General features: G+C 37.8%; 1 protein-coding gene across 1 annotated transcript in view; it reads left to right on the forward strand.

Annotated features, from left to right (window-relative positions):
• The window catches only part of ALLC (allantoicase), a 42,043-nt gene that overhangs the window by 14,520 nt on the left and 2,322 nt on the right, over nucleotides 1-25,201 (forward strand). The window contains exons 3-9 of the mRNA XM_037813156.1: nucleotides 2,383-2,470; nucleotides 3,790-3,915; nucleotides 5,035-5,114; nucleotides 6,085-6,217; nucleotides 18,006-18,161; nucleotides 18,569-18,642; nucleotides 20,356-20,464. Of these exons, the coding sequence (XP_037669084.1) occupies nucleotides 2,383-2,470; nucleotides 3,790-3,915; nucleotides 5,035-5,114; nucleotides 6,085-6,217; nucleotides 18,006-18,161; nucleotides 18,569-18,642; nucleotides 20,356-20,464 (766 nt within the window). The remainder of the gene's footprint in view (nucleotides 1-2,382; nucleotides 2,471-3,789; nucleotides 3,916-5,034; nucleotides 5,115-6,084; nucleotides 6,218-18,005; nucleotides 18,162-18,568; nucleotides 18,643-20,355; nucleotides 20,465-25,201) is intronic.

The following is a 25,201-nucleotide window of genomic DNA, read 5'->3' on the forward strand; positions in this document are numbered from 1 at the left end:
TCCAGGGATTGATCAGGTTATACACAAAGGGATCAGCATCTCAGAATCTAGAGATAGCTGTTACAATTCAGGAATATATGTGACTGCTGTAAGAGCTTACAATCTAGTGTCCCTTAATATCTTAATATCTAAGCCCATAGTCATCTTAAAAAATGATGGGTGGATTGTAATGGCATGAAAGAAATTATATTTGGTGTTTCTTCATTTTTACCTAGTCATAAGTTCCCCCTTTGAGTGAGTATCCAACCTAGCCCTGCCCTGGGCATAACCACAGCTAGCCAGGCACGACCCTCCATAGATTTGGATAACAGCTGCCCCCAGCTTCTCTGAGTGGCCCTTTGCCCTTTTGCGCTGCATAATTTACTAGCAGGGGTGTATCGCCACAGGGCTTGGATGATAAGAAGCTGCCCTCAGCTTCTCCAAATGGCCCTTGCCACTCCTGCTTTTTGTGCCCTATAGTTGGAAGCATCCAATCCCCAGTATCCACAGGAAAGCCCTACCCCTCCCCACTGGGTCACGATAAGGGAAAGAACCCAGATCACACAGGTGCTCCTTCCCCATCACCCACTCTTCTGACACTTGCAAGAGCCTGGGGTGGGTAAGCCGGTAGCCCCCCCCCCCACTGGCCTCACTCTCCCCCTCTCCTGCCCCAGACTCTTTGATCTAATAAAGATGCCCTGCAGCATTCTCTGCTGGCTGGCTACCTGTGTTTGCACCTCATCGTCCAAAGAATTCCACATAACAGCTAAAACAGTGGCATTAGCTTTATACCAGATCCTCATATATAGATCCCTCTGTCTAACATGGATTCCATAATTTGTGTTGGGAAGAAAACTGACACACCTTGAATTTTTTTGGAAAATGTTTACTCACCTAATTCAAAAAGTGTGGCACCTGTTTATTGAGAAAATGGAGTAAAAACTGAAAAAATACAGAGAAGAAATTGAAGCTCTGCTGAAATCCTACTACCTTGTCACAACCAATGTTGGAGTTAGGACTCATGGTGAGTGGTGAGATAAACACAGCTGCACACATAGTTAAAACCCGTGGAGTGAATTTGATTGCAGCCAATTGCACTTATAGCAATTGATTCCTGTAGAATGAATAGCAGGTTGTCCTCAGCGTTTAGTCAAGTTGTTCTGTGTGAAATGGCTACTCTCTGTAAAGTCAGAGCCTGGCTGGGTCCAGAGCATGTTGAAGTTACAACAGTATTAAGGCACTTTGCATATATTAACTTACTTAATCCTGAGGGGAAAAAGATAATGAAATGGGGAACAGCAATGTTAAGTAACTTGTTTTATTTTATACAGCTAGTAAATGACAAAACTCTTATTCTCCCATCGATCCAATCTTTGAAATATTTAAATGCATCTATTCTTAGTTTTTTCACAGATCATATTATTTGCCCAAATAGGCAAAGATATGTAGAAAACATTCATCCTGTCATTGTTTGGAGGAGAAAAAACCAAATTAAATATACAACAAAAGGGCGCTAAAGAAATTATGGCTCTTCCAGAATATGGAATACTATGTGGCTATTAAAAAGAATAATAGCTTTCCATATCATGGCAACACAAGGTGTCCATGACATATTTTATGTACATAAAATAATATTTAACAGAATATACATCAAACCTTGAAGAGTGGCTGGCTGTGAAGAGGCAGGCGTGGGAAGTGGGATGAGAGGCAGTGGGAGACATTTCGTATATTTTATACTTGAGTATATATATCATATATATATATAAACTTCTTTATTAATAGAGAAACATATTAACAATTAAGGTCAACAAGTAATAAATACATTTTCTCCTTTTTGAAAAACAATTGAATATTGATGAAGTGGAGGTGGGAGAGAATGAGGGACTTACTGCTTATATACTTGGGGGAGTGTATATTTCTCTTTCTATGTATGTACTTATACATATTTGTATATATTTTCACGTTTAAAACTAACACAAGTAATACACATATTATTGTTTTTGAAGGAGAATAGTACCAATAAAGCTATAAAGACCCCTCATCACTAACTTCAATGTCATTCCTCTCCTTCCCTTTACAGAATTAATACTATTGTAAGATTGGAGTATTCTTGTAATATCTTTTTATACTTGTAAATAAATATGTACACATCCATATAAATATGTAGAAAAATAGTTTTACTTCTTTCTCTGAAGATGATACAAAAATAGGGAGCTGTCTCCCGGTCTGGAACGGGTTCGTTGTACAGAAAGGTAGAAGCTGAGCCTTCCCTGCCTGCCAAGGATCCCCACGAGCCCCGGTTTGCATTGCCCATCTGTCCCTTTGGGACCAAAGTTAAAATACTGGAATCACAGGTTCTGGCATGAATGTTAATTATCAACTTGTTATACATCTTTGCTTTAGAGTGACCCCCCAGCTTTTAAAGAACATGTATATACTGAGTTTGGGAAATGGATGGATGGATGGGAGACCAGAAGGAAAAGGATTCCAGGTAATAAGATGATGATTCCATTCATTCAACACTGCAAAGTTTAAAAAGAGGGGCTGTTGGAAAGCTGGGATATACGTCGGGTTAATTTTGACAAGCCTGTCTCCCTGTGTTGTCCATTCTGATGGCGCTCCGCTCTGAAATCTCAGATGATGCTACCTAAACATCAGGCCATGGGCAGTCAGGTTGGGGTCACTTGAGCCCTGTTCTTTTGGTCACCACTGGAGGGTGGAAACACTTTGTTAGGAAAATGAGAATATTGGTGAGGGCTGTGGGTGGAGGAGAAGAGCCAATATTCGTTGAGCAATGTGGCATACATTATTTGGTAAGTGCATTTACATTCTGTTTTCACAACAAATCTCTGAAGCAGGTGTTCTTATCCCCATGTCATAGCTATAGAAACAGATTCATTTAACTTAGCCCAGGTCACATAACTGTAAGATAAGCTTAGACTTGAACCAAGGTCTATTCTACTCCACTTCACACACTATCTTTTATGTCATCTTTAGATGTTATTTTTATTCATTGCTACTCATAAGTCTCAATCAAAATACATGTTTTAAAATTGAAGGAATGCCTATAAAACAGATCTAATCCCAGTATTAGGCTAATATCTGGAGTTTTGCTACTGTCTTAAGTATTATAGAAATATCAGATATTTCTAATTTTCTTTCGTACTTGAGATGTTATTAAATTCTAATAAATTTGGACAATTTAGAGGTGGGTTTGTATCGGGCAGCAAGAATCCAAGAACAACACTATAACACACTGAGTTCAAGAAATTTTTGTTTTTGGCTGAAACACGGAGGACATTTTGGGCAGGGATGCTACAGGAAAAAAGCCTGAGATGACAATAAGCATAGTGTATCCAGGCAAACCAACTCCAAGTAGCACCTATTGTGCTGGGTTACATGTTTTATATATGACATATAATCACATTTAAGCTTTATGGAAGGTCATATCATCCCTGATTTACAGTTGAAGAAACAGAGGCCCAGAGAGTTCAAAGAATTTGCCAAGGACACACAGCCAGTAAATGATCAATTTGAAATTAGAGTCTGGTCTCTCTGAATCCAAAGTCTCTGCATTTTTTGTTGTGACTAGGATTGAGGATGTATGCTGGGGAATGGTGGTCACCTGTGGCCAGACTATGAGAGATTTTAAAATTATATTAGCTTTGTATTGATCAATATACATTTTTCTGTGATGGGAGAACAGTAATCCTTTTATTGTTTATTTTCTTTATTAGTACTGTTCAATCACATCCTTCATGAACTGTATTATTTCTAACAGAGCTATTCTTGTGGTTTTATATCATGTAGGTCATGATTGGTGTATCATCAAACTGGGAATTCAAGGAATTATCCGAGGTTTCGATGTGGACATTTCTTACTTCCTAGGAAATTATGCTCCTCGAATGTCAATTCAAGCAGCAAAGTTGGCAGAAGGTGACTTAGGATCCATTGGTTTTCCCGCAGAATGAGAATGGTGGAGTTGTAAGGTTCATCTGGCTCAGCTCCCTGATTTTGCACTTTAGATAAGACCCAGACAGGTTCAGCCACTTGCCTAAGGCCACTTTGGTGACAGTTTAAACTTTAGAACTCAGACATTTAGATTTCCAGTGAGCAATCGTTATTTTTTAGTTTTCAGTTTAACAAAGTTCTCTGGCCCAATGGAAAACTCTTCATTCCCCCACTCCTCAGGCCTTATCCAGAGGCAGGACTTCCCATCACCTTGAGGCTTGGTGAGCAGGTTGCTGGAGAGGATGGGAGGGAGTGGGCTGTGCCCTGGGGTGACTTGGAGGAGCTGGAGTCAGGGCTGGGCCACTGAGGGGCCAGCTGCACCCACACTGGGTGTGTAATGCAGCTTCATGTGATGTTGGCCCTAGAATGAAATTTTTTAGAAACATGTACAATCACGTGCGTATATATTCACATACCTAGGGAAGGTAAATCATCCCATTTGGCAAATTTATACCAAATGTTATGTAGATAGTACTGTGTCAGGCTCTGTAGAAATGAAAAGCATGGGCTATGTTCCCAAAGATAACTGGGGAACCTGAAAAGTTCAATGATGATACAAGCAATGTTACTTTACAAGTAGGAAGTGATTAACAACAAATGAATGGGGAATGAATAATTTGTCCATCAATCGTCAATGAGTGCTTCCGTTTCTGAATTGCCTAAGCATCAATTCTAAGGATATGGTTTGGGTGCTTCTGGAGTTGACCTTGAGATATTCCAGAACTTTATTGATCCAAATTTTGAAAATTCTGGTCATGTGATTAATTTGCTGAATCCTTGACCTAAATTGGAAATGATATTTACTATTTTGACAAGTGAATGTACTACCAAGTATATTGCACTAATTTTTAATATTACCACTAATATTTTAAGTACTGAGGAAGTTTAATGAGTCTTTCTAAAATTCTGATTAACTGGTATTTTGACTTGAAAAATGATGTCTTATTATTATTTGGCAAAAGGAACATTACTGTACAGCCCACAAAGGTAGTCTGTTTGATTTTGATCTCTAACCTTGATGCTAAATGGCCACTTTAACTTCAGATAAACTACCAGAAATCCCACAAAGAGGAGTCAGGACAGGAGCAGCAGCCAAACCCGAGGAATTTGAAGCTATTGATGAGGTATGCCTACAAAGACAGAACTGGTTCCCGTAAGTGATTAAGACAGTGATGAAACTTTTCTTTGCATGCCAGGCTAGGCAAGGTAATTCTTGAGAACACTGAAACCCTGTCCTGTCTCACCCCATTTTCTCACCCACTATGAGCCTGCAAATGTTTCATTAGTAGCTCATGCAATACCTTTATGAGGGAAATTCATAGCTCCTAAAAATTCGAAAGTAGTGCCTCTCAAAGCATGGCCTGTTACAGGTGCCCATCCACAAAATGTTACTGCTCTCTGATGAGATAAATACAGATATTGAGAATTAGCATTTATATACTTTTTATGGCAGTTTGACAGAGTAACTTCATGTTTGATGAATTTAATAATAAACACTTTGGGCTTTTGGGGGTACATTTTTGTTTTTTTTTTAAATTATTTGCATAGTGGTTAATTTTTATTGTCTTTAAAAAAGTGTTGATCTGTAACCGATGGGAAATAAATAGCAGCAACGACAACAAACAGATCCTTCAGCACAGAGAATTTGAGAAGCACTTATCTAGGGAAAATAGTTGCAAGGTGAAGGCCAACCAATTTACCTCACATCTCACAGTCCATGGGAATAGCCCTATTTTTAATTTGAAGGTTCACATAACCATTCTGGCTTCTGGTTTCTAAGAATTCTCATGGAGAAGAAACGTGATAGCATCTGAGATATTTTCCTTCATTTCTAACCCTCCCTACTGGGGTGTCTCACCTGCCTCCCTCCCCAGTGACTATTTGGATCAGTGTTAAAGAAACAGGTCTTTATTCGTTTATTATTAAACCTGGGGCTTGCTCTTGGTTAGTATTTTTATTCAAGTGTTCTATTAGGTATCCATCATTAATTTTTATTCCGAAGTATCTCTACTTTATTGAGCCCCATACAGTTACTAGGATGAATTTATTGTTCCCCCCAAATCAGTTCACTAACCTTGTGATATTTCTTGCTAGCTGAAGTCCAATGACTGGAATTACTTGGTTCCTATGGCAGAGCTAAAATCAAGCAAGTGTGGCTGTAGTCACAATTATTTTCCTGTCAATTCCCAGCAGAGATGGACTCATATAAGACTTAACATTTTTCCAGGTAAATGACACTCACCATCTGCATTTCTGTGGCTTCTTTATTTTATATTGACGTGTTTAAAAAATATAAAATGAAATCACCCTTTTCTATTGGCCACTTTTCTCTGTAGTGTTTTAGGATTTATCATTTGCCCCTTTTGTGCACTGGCTAATTCTTATTTTAATCCACTCATCAGTAGGTAATCACTGTAAGACCATCAAGTAAATTAGGATGTGATTTAGCTAAGTTGTATTAGTGAAATAGCTCCTAACAATTTCTATTTCACAGGTATATTTTATTAGCAGTTGAAGTGGTATGTACAAGTAATCTCCATTTTATTTTAAAATATTTTTTGTAATAGCTTTATTATGATATAATTAACATACCATCAACTCATCCATTTAAAGTATACAAGTTAACATTTTTTTTTGTATATTCACAGATATATGCAACATCACCATGGTCAATTCTAGAATATTTTTGTCACCTGAAAAAGAAACTCCATAACCTTTAGCTATTACCATCTACCCTCTCTTCTCTCCAGGTCCTAAGCAGCCACTAATCAACTTTCTGTCTCTATACATTTGCCTATTTTTGACATTTCATATAAATAGAATAATGTAATATTTGATATTTTATGACTGACTTCTTTCACATAGCATAATGCTTTCAAGTTTCATCAATGTCATAGCATGTACGTCATCCTTTTTTGTTGACAAATAATATTCCATTGTATGGAAATACCACATTTTGTTCATCCATTCATCAATTGGTGGACATTTGTGTGGTTTACACCTTTTGGCTATTATGAATAATGCTACTATGAACATTCATGTATGTTTTTGTTTTTTTTGGGTATATACCTAGGAGTGACACTGCTGAGTCATGTGGTAACTATGTTTCACTGTTTGATGGACTAGCAGACTGTTTTCCAAGGTGGCCGCACCACTTTTTACATTCCATTGAGCAGTATATGAGGCTTTCTCCACATCCTTGCCAACACTTTTTGTTATCTGACTTTTTGATTAGAGCCATCCTAGTGGGTGTATAGACTGGTATCTTACTCTGGCTTTGATTTGCATTTCCCTGATGACTAATGATGTTGAGTATATTTTCATGTGATTTTTGGCCATTTATATACCTTCTTTGGGAAATGTTTACTCAGATTCTTTGCTCATTTTTAAATTGGGGTATTTGTCTTCTTATTGTTGACTTTTAAGATTTCTTTTTATATTTTGGGTATAAATTCCTTATCCAATATATGTTTTGCAAATATTTTCTCCCATTCCGTGGGTTGTGTTTTCACTTTCTTGATAGTTTCTTTTGATGTCTTTTTTGAAATCCAATTTATCTATTTTTCATTTGTTGCTCATATTTTTAGTGTCATAACTAGGAATTCATTGCCAAATCCAAAGTCATGAAGATTTACCCCTATGTTTTCTTTTAAGAGTTTTCTAGTTGTAGATTTTACAGTTAGGTCTTCAGTCCATTTTGTTTTCATTTTTGTATATGGTGTGGGATAATGGTCCAACTTCATTCTTTTGTATATGGCTTTCCAGTTGATCAGAAACCATTTGTTGAAGAGACTATTATTTCCTAATTGAATGGCCTTGACAACCATTGACCAAATACACACACACACACACACACATAGTATATATACATATATATATATTTTATATATATGGATTTATTTTGGGACTGTTAATTCTATTCAATTGATCTATATGTCCTTGTGCTAGTTCTACACTGTATTGATTACTATCACTTTGTAATACATTTTGAAATTAGAAAGTGTGAGTCCTCCTACATTGTTTTTCTTTTTCAGGATTGTTTAGGCTATTCTGGGTCCTTTGCAATTTGTATGAATTTTAGATTCAGCTTGTCAGTTTGGGATTCTGATAGGGATTGTATTGAATCTGTAGATCAATTTGGGAAGTATTGCCTTTTTTTTTTTTAATCTTCATTTTATTGAGATATATTCACATACCACGCAGTCATACAAAACAAATCATACTTTCGATTGTTTACAGTTATATTTGGACGTTTCATATTATCTATCATATCCCTGAGGTCCATTTCGATTTTTTCAATTTTTTTTCCCCATTCTTTCTTTTATGCTTTCATTTTCCATTCTGTTATCTTCGAGGTCACTGATTCGTTGTTCAACTTCCTCTAATCTTGTACTATGAGTGTCCAGAATCTTTTTAATTTGGTCAACAGTTTCTTTAATTTCCATAAGATCATCCATTTTTTTATTTAGTCTTGCAATGTCTTCTTTATGCTCTTCTAGGGTCTTCTTGATTTCCTTTGTCTCCCGTACTATGGTCTCATTGTTCATCTTTAGTTCTTTGAGTAGCTGCTCTAGGTGCTGTGTCTCTTCTGATCTTTTGATTTGGGTGCTTGGGCTTGGGTTATCCATATCATCTGGTTTTTTCATATGCTTTATAATTTTCTGTTGTTTTTGGCCTCGTGGCATTTGCTGAACTTGATAGGGTTCTTTTAGGATTTGTAGACCAATTGAAGTCCTTATCTCTAATTTATGAGATCTACAGCTTCGTGGAGTACACTTTCTCTAACCAGCAGGTGTCGTCCACGAGCCACCTGTTCTCCAGAAGACAGTTCTCCCCTGCTTAGCCTTTTTGGTGAGTGGGGGAGTGAGTCTTGTGGGGTCCAATTGGTGTACCAAGCTTGCGTGTGTAGTTGGTGTTGCCTGCCCTGTATATGGGGTGTGTTTCTGGGCAGTCAGGGAGGCGGGGTGGCTCTAACAATCAAATCTCCCTGGTGATCCTAGAGTTTTAAGGCTGCTGCAATAGTCTAATCCTTCAGTTCAGTCCTGCCACAGTTTGTCTCTGCCACTGACCCACAAGTCCTTGGTATTGGCATATGGCTCCTGAGACTTGCAAGTGGGCCCCTCTTCCAGGCTGTGCACCCCCTGGTCCTCTGTTGAGGGATGAATGTGCTATGTCACAGGTGAGTGCTGTCCCCCCAGGGCAGTTCTGGGCTGCTGGGCTGTGTAGGGAGGCTCCCAGTCTGCTGAAATGATGGCTGAATGGGGCTTTGTTAATTTACACTGCTCTACCTTCCCAACTCTGGGACAATCAGCTGAGGTTGCAGGGAAGGCTAATGTCCACGCCCAGTTTTGTGGTGTGTGCCTGTTATTTGAAGCACTGTTATTGAAGCACACTGGGTTGTCTGGGGCAGTTCTGGGCTATGGGGCTGGCGATGGGCAGGAGTGTTTCCTGTCTACCAGGATGATGGCTGTGAGCAGACACCCCCCTTTTCTTGGGAAGTTGTGGTGTTAGGTGAATTTTCTCAGCCACTGGATTATTGCGTTTTGTCTCAGAGCTCTCCTAGTTCCGCTCTTGACTTGACCTGCCCAAATTGCAGGTCTTTGAAGCTTTCTGTATTGGGCTTCCTAGAGTAATTGTTTTAGAAAAAGAAAAAAGGATTAAAAAAAAAAAAAAAAAGGGCCCTCCTCAGAGATCTAATGGGTTATTGAAATGCTAAGAGACAAAGCAACCAGGGTCATTAAGGAAAGGTCCACAGGGCAGAGAGATCAGCTTTTCTTTGGGATTTGCATATACGCCTCAGGGTCTGAGCTCGGGCCTGGGCTCTGCCCTTCCCCCTTCCATGTTCACCAGAACTCCAAAAATCCTCCGCTTTTATTTTGGAGTTTTTCGTGTTGTTTTTTTTCTATGCCTGTCTCCTCTCTGCTGGGCTGGCTGCTCTCAGATTCTCTGGTGTCTGGTCTCAGTCTATCTATGGTTGGAGTCTGGATCAGCAGAATGAGTTTCCGATAAGGGCTGCCACTGCAGTTCTCCCTTCTCCTTCCCGGAGCTGACAGCCCCTCCTCCCATGGGACTGAGCCTGGCAGGGAGGGGCGCGGGTCCCCTGGCCACAAAAACTTACAGATTTCGCTGATCTCAGCAGTTCCACGTTTTCATGAGTGTTGTATGAAGTATGCCCAAAGTCAGATTGCTCTGTGGTGTCCAGTCCACGCAGTTCCTGGCTTTCCACCTACTTTCCTGGAGGAGTAACTAAAACATACAGCTCACCAGTCTGCCATCTTGCCCCGCCTGCGTATTGCCTTCTTTAATTTGTTAAGTCTGGCAGTTCATGAACATGGGATGTTTTTCCATCTATTTAAATCTTTAATTTCTTTTTACCAGTATCTTTCTTACTTCATTCCTTCTGCTTGCTTTAGGTTTCATTTGTTCTTTTTTCAGTGTCTAAAGGTGGAAGTTTAGGTTGTTGACTTGAAGTTTTTCTTATTTTTCAATATAGGCATTTGCACCTATAAATTTCCTTTAAAACACTGCTTTAGCTGTATCCCATAAATTTGGATATGTTTTGTCTTCATTTTCATTTAGCTCAAAATATTTTCTAGTTCCTCTTTTGATATATTCTTTGACACATTGGTTATTTAGGAATGGGTTGCTTAATTTCCATGTATTTATGAATTTCCCAAATTTCTTTTTGTTATTGATTTCTGATTTCATCCCACATGATTGGAGAACATACTTGATATTATTTGAATTCCATAAAACTTACTGAGGTTTGTTTTATGGTCTAGCATTTGGTCTACCCTGGAGGATGTTCTGTGGACTTGAGAAGAATGTATATTCTGCTGTTGTTGGGTGGAGTGTTCCATGGATGTCTGTTAAGTCTAGTTGGTTTATAGTATTGTTAAAGTCTTTTATGTCCTTGTTGATCTTTGCCCAGTTGTTCTATCTAATATTGAAAGTGGGGTATCAAAGGCTCCAAATATTATTGTTGAGTTGTCTATTTCTCCCTTTATTTTTGTTGTTTTTTTCCTCATTGATTTTGGTGCTGTGTTGTTAGGTGTTTATATGTTTACAATTATTATATCTTCCTAATGGATTGACTCTTTTATCTTTATAAAATGCCCTCTTTATCTCTAGTGTTTTTTTTTTTTTTTTTGGTTTGAAGTCTGGTTGAATAGTAGTATAGCCAATCTAACTCTCTTTTGGTTGCTGTTTGCATAATATATCTTTCTCCATCCTTTTCAATTTATTTGGATCTCTGAATCAAAAGTGTGTCTCCTACCAAGGGAAGAGATATTCATTTGGTGCGGGATATATATCTTCTACAGCAAACTAAATAATTTAACTTGTATGGTCAGTTTATTCAAACACCATAATTACATGAAACTTTGAATAGGAAGTGAGATCTGGTAGGTTTGTACAAGTTAGTGTGAAATAGCGATACATCCCAAAGTTATTTGGGCAGAGATTAAAAATCTATTTGCAGGGCCCCCTTGAGGAGCTGGGGAAAAATGCAGAAATGTTGGACGTCTCTATCTGCGTTATTTCTGATATTCTCACAAACATTGAGGACTGACAGTTTGGTGTGCTGGGCCCTCGATCCTGGGGTTTGCCCTTATGGGGCTTGTTACTGTGAAGGAGAGGCTAAGTGTACTTATAATTGTGCCTAAGAATTTCCCCCAGAGAACCTTTGTTGCTCACATGTGGCTTCTCTCTCTCTAGCCAAGCCAATTCAGCACGTGAACTCGCTGCCCTCCCCACTATGTGGGATCTGACTCCCAGGGTGTAAATCTCCCTGGCAATGTGGGATATGACTCCCAGGGATAAGCCTGGATCTGGCATCATGGGATTGAGAAAATCTTCTTGACCAAAAGGGGGAAGTGAAATGAGGCAAGGTAAAATATGAATGGCTGAGAGATTTCAAATGGAGTCAAGAGGTCACTCTGGAGGGCATTCTTATGCACTATATAGATATCCCTTTTTAGATTTTAGTGTATTGGAATAACTAGAAGGAAATACCTGAAACTGTCAAACTGCAACCCAGTAGCCTTGACTCTTGAAGACGATTGTTTAACTATGTAGCTTACATGGTGTGATTGTGTGATTATGAAAACCTTGTGGCTTACACACCCTTTATCCAGTGTATGGATGGATGAGTGGAAAAATGGGAACAAAAACTAAATGAAAAATAGGGTGGGATTGGGGGGGAGATGGAATGATTTGGGTGTTCTTTTTTACTTTCATTTTTTATTCTTATTTTTATTCTTTTTAATGTAAGGAAAATGTTCAAAATGGGGGGTGATAAATGCACAACTATATGATGGTACTGTGAACAGTTGATTGTACACCATGGATGATTGTATGGCATATGAATATATCTCAATAAAACTGAATTAAAAAAAAGTGTGTCTCCTATAGACAATATATAATTGGATCATGTTTTTTTTTTAATCCTGTCTAAGAATCTGGCTTGTTTAGTGAATTTACATTCAATATTATTATTGATATAGTTGGATTTATGTCTGCTATTTTGATTTTTGTTTTTTATATGTCTCATATCTTTTCCCCCTCTATATTCCTCCTTTATTGCTTCCTTTTGCATTCAGAAAATATTTTCTAATGTAACATTTTAATTTCTTTAATGATTTTCTAACTAGACATTTTTTAGTTATTTCTTTAGTGGTTGCTGTAGGGCTTATCTTAAGATATCAGAATCAGCTTCATATTGTAGTATCTTAATTCCAGTGAGGTAGAAAAACTTTACTCCTATATAGCTATATTCTCTTTCCCCCTTTTTGTGGGATTATAGCTCTACAAATTACATCTATAAATGTTACAAAGCCAGAATTTCATTTTTATAATTATTACTTTCTATATATTTTTTATCTTTTAAAGAAACAGAAAGAAGAAAGCAAAGCAAGTATATATTTATAGGTTTTGTTTTACTAACCTTCTTATTTATCATTTTTGGTTTTCCTAATTCATTTCTGTGGTTTCAAGTTACCATCTAGAGTCATAATTTTAGCCCAACAAAACTTTGCTCTCACCCACTTCCTTGTGCTGTTCTTGGTAAATATATTACATTTCAATCTTGTATAGGCCAAACAACACATTGTATACATATTGTTTTATATAATTGCTTTTTAAATAAGTTAAGAGAAGAAAGAAGAAATATGCATTTTATTGTCTTTAATAATTATGTGATTATCTTTACCAATTCTCTTTGTTAGTGTGTGTGGATTTGAATTACCACCTGGGGTATTTGGTTTCAGTCTGAAAAACTTCCTTCAGTATTTCTTGTAAGGTGGGTCTGCTAGGAACAAAATATCTTAGTTTTTGTTTATCTGGGAATGTCTTTATTTTTGCCTTCATTTTTGAAAAATAGCTTTGCTGGATATAGGATTCTTTGTTGACAGTTCTTCTCCTAGAACATGTTGAATATGTTATCCCACTGCCTTCTTTGCTCTTGATGAGAAATAATCTGTTAATCTTATTGTTGTTCCCTTTTAAGTGACATGTCATCTTTCTTTTGTTGCTTTCAAGATTCTTTTTCCTTGTCTTTGGCTCCTAGCATTTTTACTGTAATGTGTATGTTTGTGGCTCTCTTTGTATTTATCTTACTTGAACTTTTAGGCTACTGGTTTTCAATAAATTTGGGAAGTTTTCAGCCATTATTTTTCTGAATAATTTTTCTGCTCCTTTCTCTCTTTCATCTTCTTGTGGCACCCTCATTGCATGTATGTTTGTGTGCTAATGATGTCCCATGTTTCTCTAAGGCTCTGTTCATTTTTAGTCATCCTTTTTCTATATTTTCAAACTGCATAATCTCTATTAATCTATCTTCAAGTTTGCTAATATCTTCTTCTGCCTGTCCAAATCTGTTGAGCCCCTCTAGTGAATTTTTCATTTCAGTTATTGTACTTTTCAACTGCAGACTTTTCATTTGGTTCTTTCTTCAAAAATATATATTTCTAGCTCTTTATTTATATTCTCTATCTGTGAGACATTTTCATCATACTTTCTTTTACCTATTTAATCATGGTGTCCTTTAAACATATTGATAATGGCAGCTTTGAAATCTTTTGTCCACAAAATCCAATGTCTGGTCAATCTCACTAGCAATTTTTGTTGCTTTTTCCCCATGTATGTGCTATTCTTTTCTGTTTCTTTGCATGTCTCATAATTTTGTTCTGGAAATTGGACACTTTAGATAATGTATTTTAGCAACTCTGGGGACTGCTATCATCCTCCCCTCAAATCTGGGGACTGCTATCGTCCTCCCCTCCCCACTTCCAGGATATGTGATTATTATGTTTTTGTTTAATGACTGGATGAATTATTTTCATGAAGTCTATTTCCCTTCTTCAGTGTTAAGTCTCTCATGTTGCTATTCAGGGGGGACAGTCTTGGGGATGCCCACAGTGCCCTGGGGATGACAGTGGCTTTGGAAGGGCTCTTTTTGACTGTCTCTTTCCCTGACCATATTTAGCTGGTATGCTCCACTAGTTGCTAGTTGATTGTTCTATTGTTCTCAATACTGCCCTGGGCATAAATTGCTCCACAGGCTGATCCAATTAAATTAGGGCTCCTTTGAAGTAATAGTTTTTGAAGTCAATGTTTGAGTTTGTTCTGCTCTCAGGAGGATTCTTCTTAGTTGTTTGTTTCCAAAGTTCTCTCTGGTAAACTGGCTGACCTACAGATTCACTTAAATTTCTAATGAATCTACTAATCTCTTAATTGCTTTTCACCACAATCTTTATTGTTTTTAAGAGTGCCGTTAGGCTGTAAGTTCTCTTGCACTGTTGTGAATTTAAGTCATTTACTTTGGGAAGAGATTTAGAGCCCTCTGTTCTATGGCCTGCTTCCCCCCTCAGATGAAGTTCTGAGCCACTGCTCTGGAGCTGGGGATGGAGACAAGACATACTTCTCTTTTAGTGACATTCTTGCTTTGGGAGTTGGGTGCTTGGTGAAAGGGGGAGTAGCCTCAGGTCTTCTCTGGTTGCTTTGGTAGGGAGTCTCTGATTTACAATCCAGGGCAAGGATGATCAGGGTCCCAGTATTCCCAGTGGTGACAGGCTTAAGGTAGAACTTACTTCCTATAAGTGGGAGTGGGCAGAAGAGAGGAGCTTCTACCCCTTAGGGGTCATACTCATCTGGAACTTAGCCTCAGAAACAGGTTATCTGGTGCAGGGTGAGAAATGCAGACATCTTGCCCTTCCTGAGAAGATAGCCCTCTGACCAAGAGCTGGAGGGAGAGGGAACACTGTGTTCTTGGCTGCACCAACCTGGAGTGGAGGTTCCATCATGGTTAGGTGGGAGGGAAATGGAGGAAGCAGGTCTTGGTTCAACTACCACAGACTTCAGCTATTCTCACAAAGTTTTGGTAGATTTTCTTGAATAAATGTTTGTTTATTTGCTGTATCCTCCCCAGGATCACTTCCAGAGACTTAAAAACATTAAAAAAATATCTTTCACCAGTTTCAGTGGGAAGCACATGAGATGTCCTCATGCTGTTGTGTTGGAAGTGGGACTCTTGGTCCTTCTTTTAGACACAATATGTTTCTGGTTATCATGCTTTAAAGTAAGGCACTGATGTGAAAATCTGAGCCTGTTTGCTGATATTTATTTCTCAGCGACAGCACCTGTGCTAACATCAATGGAAGCAACTGAATAGGAAAATCCAACAGGCGAGATTTTGACTCTTTTCATTTGTTAATTCAGCAAACATTTATGGTATACCCACCATGAACCAGGGATTGAGAGCTGGCTATATAATATTTTCCCAGATGATGAATAAGACAGAGCCAACAGACTGTAAGATTCATGAAGGCAGGGGTCTTGTATCTGGGTTGTAGGCCCAGTTGTTAGCCCTGTTTGTGGAACAGAGTAGAAACTCAATAACCATTTGTCATTAGATTGAATCAACAGAGTACGTTTCCTTACAAAATGCACAACTCAGTAAGGGAGACAGACATGAAGCAAAATAATTGTAAAAATAGTGATAAGTGTTATAGCAAAATATTTATGTAGAACTGGAAGAAAATTCTATTGACAATTTTTGATGCACCAAAATAGCAATTTCATATGTTCAACCTAATCTGTACAGGGTTTAGGATATAAAAAAGGGTCTAAAAAGTTCCTCAGAGGAAGCCCTGCTTTGGTTGATGGGATATTGAGAATTTCTGGAGAACACAAAAGCAATTTCTCAATTTGTCAGTATTGACTGATTGGTGGTGAGAGATTGGCATTTTCCGTATGCAGATTTCTCCTCCTATGTCTCTTAGCAGTGCTTTCAACTGCACTACGAGGGTTCTACCTGGGATCCAAGTGTAAAAGGGAAAGGAAGTGGTAGGAAGAGCAAGATAATGCTCAGGTTGCTTGGCACATGGAGGTGGGAGTGGGGTTTCTTTAAATGAGATGTCCTGAGGGCACTGAGAGGCATTTCTGAGATCCCTTGATGGTTTTGGTTAAAAGTGAGACTGGATATATATATTTTTCAACTTGACTCAATTTTATTGAGATATATTCACGTACCAGATAATTATCCAAAGTGTACAATCAGTGGCTCACCGTATCATCATACAGTTGTACATTCATCACCACAATCACTTTTTGAACATTTTCATTACTCTAGACACAAAAATAAAAAGAATAAAAATAAAAATAAAAAAGAACACCTGTAACATCCCATTCCCCTTGTCCCCCCCATTATTCATTTATCTTCTTGTCTTTATTTTCTTACTCATATGTCCATACAGTAAAAGGGAGTGTCAGTTGCAAGGTTTTCACAATTACACAGGTGAGACTAGAAATGAACTTGTAAAGATGAATATATTTTTTAATGCAAAAGCAGCTTTACATTCAATAGATAAATATTTTCTATGCTATTAAAGCAAATCACAGCGTTCAATGAACCAGATAGTAGTATTACACTCATGTTCTAGCTCCTGCTAAATGACTCCCTCTAGTATAATTTCTAGGGTTTTATTTGTTGCAAATAACAAGGGCCAGTGTTCTACTGGAAGTTTTTCAAATCACTAAGTCTCACCAAATTTTTCATGTAAAAATATATAGGGATTAGTAGCATAGCATGCTCTGATTAAATGATTTTGATATTTTATTCATCTTCTAGATAAAAAAATGCTTGGCTTCCACTTCTCAGGAAGTAATATTCAAATGAATAAAAAACAAATCACTTTATTAGTTATAATCATATTATGTCGCTTGATCTTGATAGCAGTTTGCTGCTCTGCAGACCTAATCTGTGACTGCTGTGTTCTCAGCAGCTATTTGATTGTGCTAACATTATCTTTTGTATTCTCAACAGCAGTGCTAAGCACTGCCTTGTTGTAAAAATAAAAATATAAGGCTCTTGTACGAGCCTGTGTGGGATTCAGCACTGATCATTTTTTGGCACCAAACATTATATTTATGGTGAATTTGCCAATTATTTTTTTACCTTCTTGGAGTTATTCACTCAACAAAGAAATCTGAACACCTAATATTGGCTGGGACATGTTCTAAGTAAAGGTGATGCAGATGTGAACAAGATGGGCAACTGATTCCACCTTTGAGGCTTTCATATTCTGGTTTTGGGAGACTGATATTAGCAAGGACTTAAACAAATGAACAAACAAAATGTTCAGAGTTTTAGATGAGCCAGGGAGTAAATAAGCAGCAGATGTGATAAAACTTAACCTGGGGAGTCAGGCAGGGATCAGGGTGGGGTAGGCAGGAGAAGAGTTTAGAAGGAAGGCCTTTCTAGGGCCATGACACTTCAGTTGAGACCTCAGAATGAATAGAGTTAATGAGTCTTATTCCAGTAGAAGGGGATGCACTTTGCAAGTGCCAACGCCATGGGGCACTTAATGTATTTGAAAATAGAAAGGAGGCAGGTGTGGCTGCAGTGTGGCATGAGATGGGATTGGGAACTGAGCAAGCACCAGAGCACAAAGGCTTTGTGGTCTATGACACAGTCACTTTTCCAATTAGGAAATAATTACGCCACTTTTCCTTTTCAGATGGTGGAATTGCCCGTCTCAGAGTATATGGTACTGGACAAAAAGACTGGATTGCGACTGACCCCAAAGAACCTTTAGACCTGGCAGCCATCGCTTATGGGGGTGTCTGTGTGGGATTTAGTAATGCACATTTTGGACACCCAAACCATATGATAGGTAAGATGATGTTTTAGGAGCTGGTTTTCATTTGGAAATAAGGGGCACCAGCATTAAACTCCCAATATGGTCAGGATGATTTAAAAGGAGGGGGCCATCTCAAAACATGGGAGTGGATAAGATTAATCTTCTATATACATGTTTTGATGCCTTTATGACAGGAAACAAGTCAACATTAACAATTTTCTTTCCTAATTTTGGCTTAAGTAGTTGCTACAAAAGGAAAAGTGAAATTTTCTAACCCTATGGCTGTATGTGAATTTACTGAAACATTAAGTTTATTTAAAATAATTTATGTAGAGATGCTTAGGTACATGGGATCTGTAATTTTAATTACAACAATAATTCATTCTTACATTTAAAATAAAATCATTGATACATAGTTAAATGATGTTATTTTTCTGTAGGAGTTGGCAGAGCAAAATCTATGGCAGATGGTTGGGAAACTGCGAGAAGATTGGACAGGCCACCAATATTAGAAGTAAGAAATTAAGAGCAAATAGACTTTACTGCAAATTAACTCACTACCCTCTCCCCTACATGGGACATGACATCCAGGGGAGTAAGTCTCCCTGGTAACATGGGACATGACTCCTGGAGATGAGTCTGATCCTGGAATTGTGGGATTGAGAATGCCTTCTTGACCAAAAGGGGGAAAATAAATGTAGCAAAAAGTTTCAGTGGCTAGAGATTTCAAATAGAGTTGGAAGGTCATTATAGAGGTTGTTCTTATGCATTATATAGATATTCCTTTTTAAGTTTCTAGTGTATTAGAATAGCTAGAAGGAAATACCTGAAACTGTTGAGTTGTAATTCAGTAGCCTTGATTCTCGATGACGATTGTATAACTATATAGCTTTTATCATGTGACCATGTGATTGTGAAAACCTTGTGACTGACACTCCTTGGGTCCAGTGTATGGGCAAGTGAGAGTAATAAAATAAAGACAACAACAACAACAAAAATATATATAGAAATAATAGGAGGGGAATGAGGGGTATGGGATGTTTTGGGTGTTCTTTTTTATTTTTATTTTTTAAATTTTTATAATTTTTTTTGGGAGTAATGAAAATGTTCTAAAATTGATTGTGGTGATGAATGCACAACTAAATGATGACACTGTTAGCCACTGATTGTATACTTTGGATGTAATATTTGGTGTGTGAATATACCTCAATAAAATTGAGATACACCAAATGCAATACACTAAAAAAAAGCAAATAGAGTTTAAACTTTTCTAAAGAGTATTTCTTTTTTCATTTTAAATCTAGGAAACTTTTGCTTAAAATCTTACATTATTATTTTTCCACAGGTTTTCCAAATTTCTTACTACTTCACTGTAGCATCAGGGCAAAGACTCAGAAGGCCAAACACACTAGTTATTGCCAAATACTCTATGCATTCTTGGAACATTCCTCTGCTTTGTTAGTAAACAAAACAAGAGGATCTACAATTTAATGATACAAAAAGCTACAAATAAATTTGCTGGTAGATCTGGAGAAAAAAACCATCGGTTTAATATTGTTTAATATCTGTGTATCCCTGGATGAGCCTATTTATGTGAATTTGTGACTAAAAATTCTAGGGTCCATGCAGCTATTTAATTTATTTGGTCAGTAACTAAGTTGAGATAAGGAAACCAAAACAAAAGCAAAACAAAACAACTTTCATTTTATAAATCCCACTGAAACGTAGTTTTAAATACCCCTTTCTTGGGTTAGATTCCATATAATCCAATGTGCAATGCTTCCAGATATAAATGAATAAGCTCTCCTTTCTAGAAATAGAAACTAAAGTTTGGGGGCAGATAAGATATTGGAATAGATTTGATCAAGGAAAGATCTACTTTGAAAGATTAAAACAAACTGATTAGAGGACCAATGAGTTGGATTAAAGATCCTTTTGTGTATAGCATTTTACATGAATTTATAATTGACAAAATCATTTAAGATATTTATAAAAAATCACTGAGCATCCAATAAACTCATGAATCAGCACAACATATTTAAGCAATGATAGCAAAGAGGCAATACTTGCCACAAAATAATTCACAAATCAAGTCATAGGAAACATTCTTTCATTGTAAGAAATAACACAAGTGTAACATGTCATTATTTTTCACCTCCTTGTTTTCAGGATTGGTTTCTTGAATGACTCCAGGTTGGGCTACCTTTTTTTTCCCTTTTAATTCCAGAATGATGAGAATGGTATTCTCCTGATTCCGGGTTGTGAATGGGCAGTTTTCCGATTGGCACATCCAGGAGTAATAACTCAAATTGAAGTAGATACAAAATACTTTAAAGGTAAATGTAAAGCCATTAGGAAATGCTCTATAATCTCTGCTGATTTTAAAGGTAACATGGCTCTATGACATGGTGAAACCAGTATGGGAATGGGATTCAGGACATATGGGCTCTGGACTTGGCTTTCCCACTCACCAGCTGTGTAATTTTGAGCAAGTTACTTTAGCTCTTTGTACTCTGTTTTCCCCTTTTATAAAATGTCAGAGTTGGACTGTTTGACCCCAAAAGAGTCATATGAGGTTCTATGATAGTGTAAGGCTCTTCATTATAGAGGCTTTGAGTCCAATTTGGAAAGAGCCTCTATGCATTCCTCGATTAGGTCACGAGAAAAACAGGGATGGGGAGGTATCTTCTTATAGGGAAGGAGTGCTGAACAGACTGATTGAAGGTGACCATTTCTTTCCCAGGCTTGACTCTTAAGGTAGTGTGCTACACATTTTTTAAAACTGTGCACTCCTATTAGTAAAAAAAAAAAAAAAATTTGGATAAGCAGCCCCAATATGATATAGTTACTTTCTTGTGAAACATATGTCATTATATTAAGAAACTTTAAAAGAGATTACCACACTTTTATAATTTTTAGGTGAAGTTTTGTTAAATATTGGATTGGGCATCTCATCTTTGGTGTAGCTTCATGTTCTGGATGCCTGATTTTCAAATGTCTTGCTAATCATTATGGATTCCCTCAATTATTTATGATTATATCAAGGCACAATATACTTTTAATCATCAATAGTAGTGGATGTAAATTAAGTATTTCAAGTAGTCTTGATAATTTTAACTATTTTTGGAAGACACTTTTAGATCTGAGTAGCTAGTCTAGTCATTGTTTTTACTTTTTAACACGGCTGGTAAAGAGCTCTACCTGACCCTAAGAAGTGTCAGCACTGCTGTTTTCTTATTGTTCAGGTATGCTTGTATTTTTAATATCTTCAAGCCATGGTTCTCTCATGAATTGTTTTAGATCATTTATTTTTTGTGAGGGATAGTCTAGTGAAAACTAGGGAACGACCAGCAAGTCCACTTAACCAGACACCCCAAACTGCAATATCTCGTGAATACACTACTCTTAATTCCTCAGGATACCTTGGGTGCAGTAATGGGGATGAGGGAGTGTGGCTAGTATCCATCCATAACATCAAATACACAAGGCTTCATATATGTTCATGAATATGTGTGTGTGTATATATATATGTATTTATTTTCTTTTATTTTTTACAAACATCTCCTCCTTCCCCTCCCCTGTTAACCTCTAAGCTCCTTTCTATCTCGGTAAATTTGCTATTTCTAGTCATCTCTTATAGGTGATAACATAAGGTATTTGTTTTTGTTTTTGATTTATTAGGGAAGTTGTGGGTTTACAGAGAAAGATTGTGCATAAAATAAGAAATCCCATATACCACTCTATTATTAACACCTTGCACTGGTGTGGTACATTTGTTACAATTGCTGAAAGCACATTTTTATAATTGTACTATTAACTATAATCCATGGTTTAACTTAGGGGTCACTGTATGTGTTGTGCAATTCTTTGGATTTTTAAAAAAAATTTAATTCTAGTAATATACACAACCTAAAATTTCCCCTTTTAACTACATTAAAATATATAATCAGTGCTGTTAATTACATTCACAATGTTTTGCTACCATCACCACCATCCATCACCAAAACTTTTCCATCATCCTCATTCCTTATTCCTTATTCCCTATTCCCACCCTGTCCCCTGGTAACCTATATTCTAGATTTTAACTCTACAAGTTTGCTTATTCTAATTATTTCATATCAGTGAGATCATACAATATTTGTCTTTTGTGTCTGGCTTATTTCACTCAACATGGTGTCTTCAAGGTTCATCCATGCTGTCATATGTATCAGTTCTTCATTTCTTTAAGAAGGTTTTTGGAAGTTTGATTGGGGCAATTGCAATTGACTCTGTAAATTGCTTTGAGTAGAACTGATGAATTAACATCTTAATAATAGTTAGTCTTCCAATCCATGAACATGGAATGTCCTTCCATTTATTTAGGTCTTCTTTGATTTCTTTTGGCAACATTTTGTAGTTTTCTGTGTACAAGTCTTTCATCTCCTTGGTTAGCTTCATTACTTTTTATGCATTTGCATTTTGGCACCTGTAGGAATTAAGAAGTGGGGTACAACAGTACTGACATTTATAATTACCCAAAGGTTACCTTTACCAGAGTTCTTTATTTCTTTATGCTGCTTTGAAACACTGTCTAGTGTCCTTTCCTTTCAGGCTGTAGAACTCCCTTTAGCATTGCTCGTTGGGCAGGTCTAGGGGTGATGAACTTCATTAGCTTTTTTTTTTATCTGGGAATGTCTTAATCTCGCCCTCATTTTTAAAAGAAGGTCTTAACAGATCTAAAATTTTTGGTTGGCGATTGATTTCTTTCAGCACTTTAAGTATTTGAACTGTCTTCTTGCCACCATGATTTCTGATGAGAAACTAGTACTTAATCTAATTAGGCCCTATTCTGGTTTGCTAATGCTGCCATTAAGTAAAACACCAGAAATGGATTCCCTTTTATAAAGGGGGGTTTATTTGGTTACAAAATTATAGTCTTAAGGCCATGAAGTTTCCAACGTAACACATTAACAATCAGGTACCTTCACTGGAGGATGGCCAATGGCATCTGGAAAACCTCTGTTAGCTGGGAAGGCATGTCGCTGGCGTCTGCTCCAAGTTCTGGTTTCAAAATGGCTTTCTCCCAAGATGTTCCTCTCTAGGCTGCAGTTCCTCAGAAATGTCACTCTTAGTTGCTCTTGGGGCATTTGTCCTCTCTTAGCTTCTCAGGAGCAAAAGTCTGCTTTCAAAGGCCATTTCCAAAATGTCTCTGTAAGCTGCAGCTCCTCGCTCAGCTCCTGTGCATTCTTCAAAGTGTCCCTCTTGGCTGTAGCAAGCTCGCTCCTTCTGTCTGAGCTTATATAGTGCTCTAGTAAACTAATCAAGGCCCACACTGAATGGGCAGGGCCACACCTCCATGGAAATTATCTAATCAGAGTTATCATCTACAGTTGGGTGGGTCACATCTCCATGGAAACACTCAAAGAATTGCAATCTAATCAACACTCGTATGTCTGCCCACATAAGATTGCATCAAAGATAATGGCATTTGGGGGACATAGTACATTCAAACTGGCACATTCCCCCTTGTACATAACATGTTGCTTTTCTCTTGTAGCTTTCAGAACTCTCTGTTTGTCCTTTGCATTTGACAGTTTGATTATTATATAATAGTCATTTTTCTTTAAGTTTATCCTGTTTGGTGTTCTCTGGACTTCTTGGATGTGACTATTCATGTCTTTTGCTAAGAGTGGTCAGTTTTCTGTTATTATTTCTTTCAATATGCTTTATGCTCCTTTCTCTCTTCTTTTCCTTCTGGGACTCCCATAATGTATATATTGGTATGCATGATGGTGTCCTGGAGGTCTCTTAGGCTATTTTCACTTTTTAATAATTCTTCAAATTTCTGCTCCTCAGCCTGGCTCATTTCAATTGTCTTGTCTTCGAGTTCACTGATTCTTCTGCTAGCTCTAATCTGCTGTTGAAACCCTCCTGAGAATTTTTCATTTCAGTTATTGGTGGTCTTCAATACCAGTGGTTCTGCTTGGTTCCTTTTTAAAGTTTCTATCTCTTTATTGAGAGTCTCATATTATTCATTGCATTCCTGATATCCTTTAGCTCTTTCTCTGTTTTTTCCTTCATCTCCTTGAGTATATTGAATATTATTTTTTTAAAAGTCTTTGTCTGGTATGCCTACTGTCTGGTCTTCTTTGCTGATGTTTTCTGGGTTTTTATCCTCTTCCTTTGGATGGACCATTATTTCTTGTTTCTCTGCTTGTCTTGTAATCTTTGGTTACACATTGTATATTGCTCTCAGTCAGAGCTCAGCCCTCCTATTAGGAAGGTCAGCCCAAGGCAAATGCAAACTGCAGCGTCCTCCCTGTCTTTTCTGGGCCTGAGTTTTGCCCTGGTTCTGTTGTTGCTGGTGGCCTTAGGAGTTCCCCTGTTTACGGGAGTCTGAATGACCCCTGTATTTCCCAGGAGATAGACCTCCTCCCTCTCCTGGGTATTCCACCCCAGGACTTACAGCAGGGAAGCCTTTGCCCAGGCCCACCCACCTCAATTGTTTCTTAAGTTGCTTTCATTATCTCAAGCTGCTTTTCCCTGAAGGGTAAATTCTGGGAGGTGGGGCATGCCAGAGTGGGATTTCCTAAGTCAGTCTTTCCCACCTGGAACAAGGCCAGGTACCCATAAAGGGTATGCTGGCTGGCTCCAAACTACTCTGTGAAGGGGATGAGGGAGGGGCCAGTTAGGGTGTCAGGGGTCTCTTCCATGTTCCCCAAAGCTGCGCTTTCTTGCCTCAGCAGCTGCCCAGCAAATGCAGCCCTTCAACCTTCCTTCACATCTTGAGGAAGCATAATGCCTTTATCTTTCCTCTGCCATCTTTGTCCAGGGCGAGTTGGAACAATGGTCACCCTCAGAGCCATGCCCCAGCATTCTGAGGTAACCAATCAGAAGCAGTGATCCATGGTGGGACCAGGTGCCCCCTCCTAGTCCTGATCTCAGAGCACTGGAGTTTTATATCCCTTTCTGGCACCAGCAACGTATGCCAGGGCTGGACCCCACTGCTGCCTGCAGTGGATTTGAGGGCTGGGCGATGGTAACTGCTGCATGGAGAGAAAAATTCACTGGCATTTATTATAATTTACTAGCCT

The sequence above is a fragment of the Choloepus didactylus genome, chromosome 20 (assembly GCF_015220235.1).
Source record: "Choloepus didactylus isolate mChoDid1 chromosome 20, mChoDid1.pri, whole genome shotgun sequence".
In the NCBI taxonomy this organism is placed as follows: domain Eukaryota; kingdom Metazoa; phylum Chordata; class Mammalia; order Pilosa; family Megalonychidae; genus Choloepus; species Choloepus didactylus.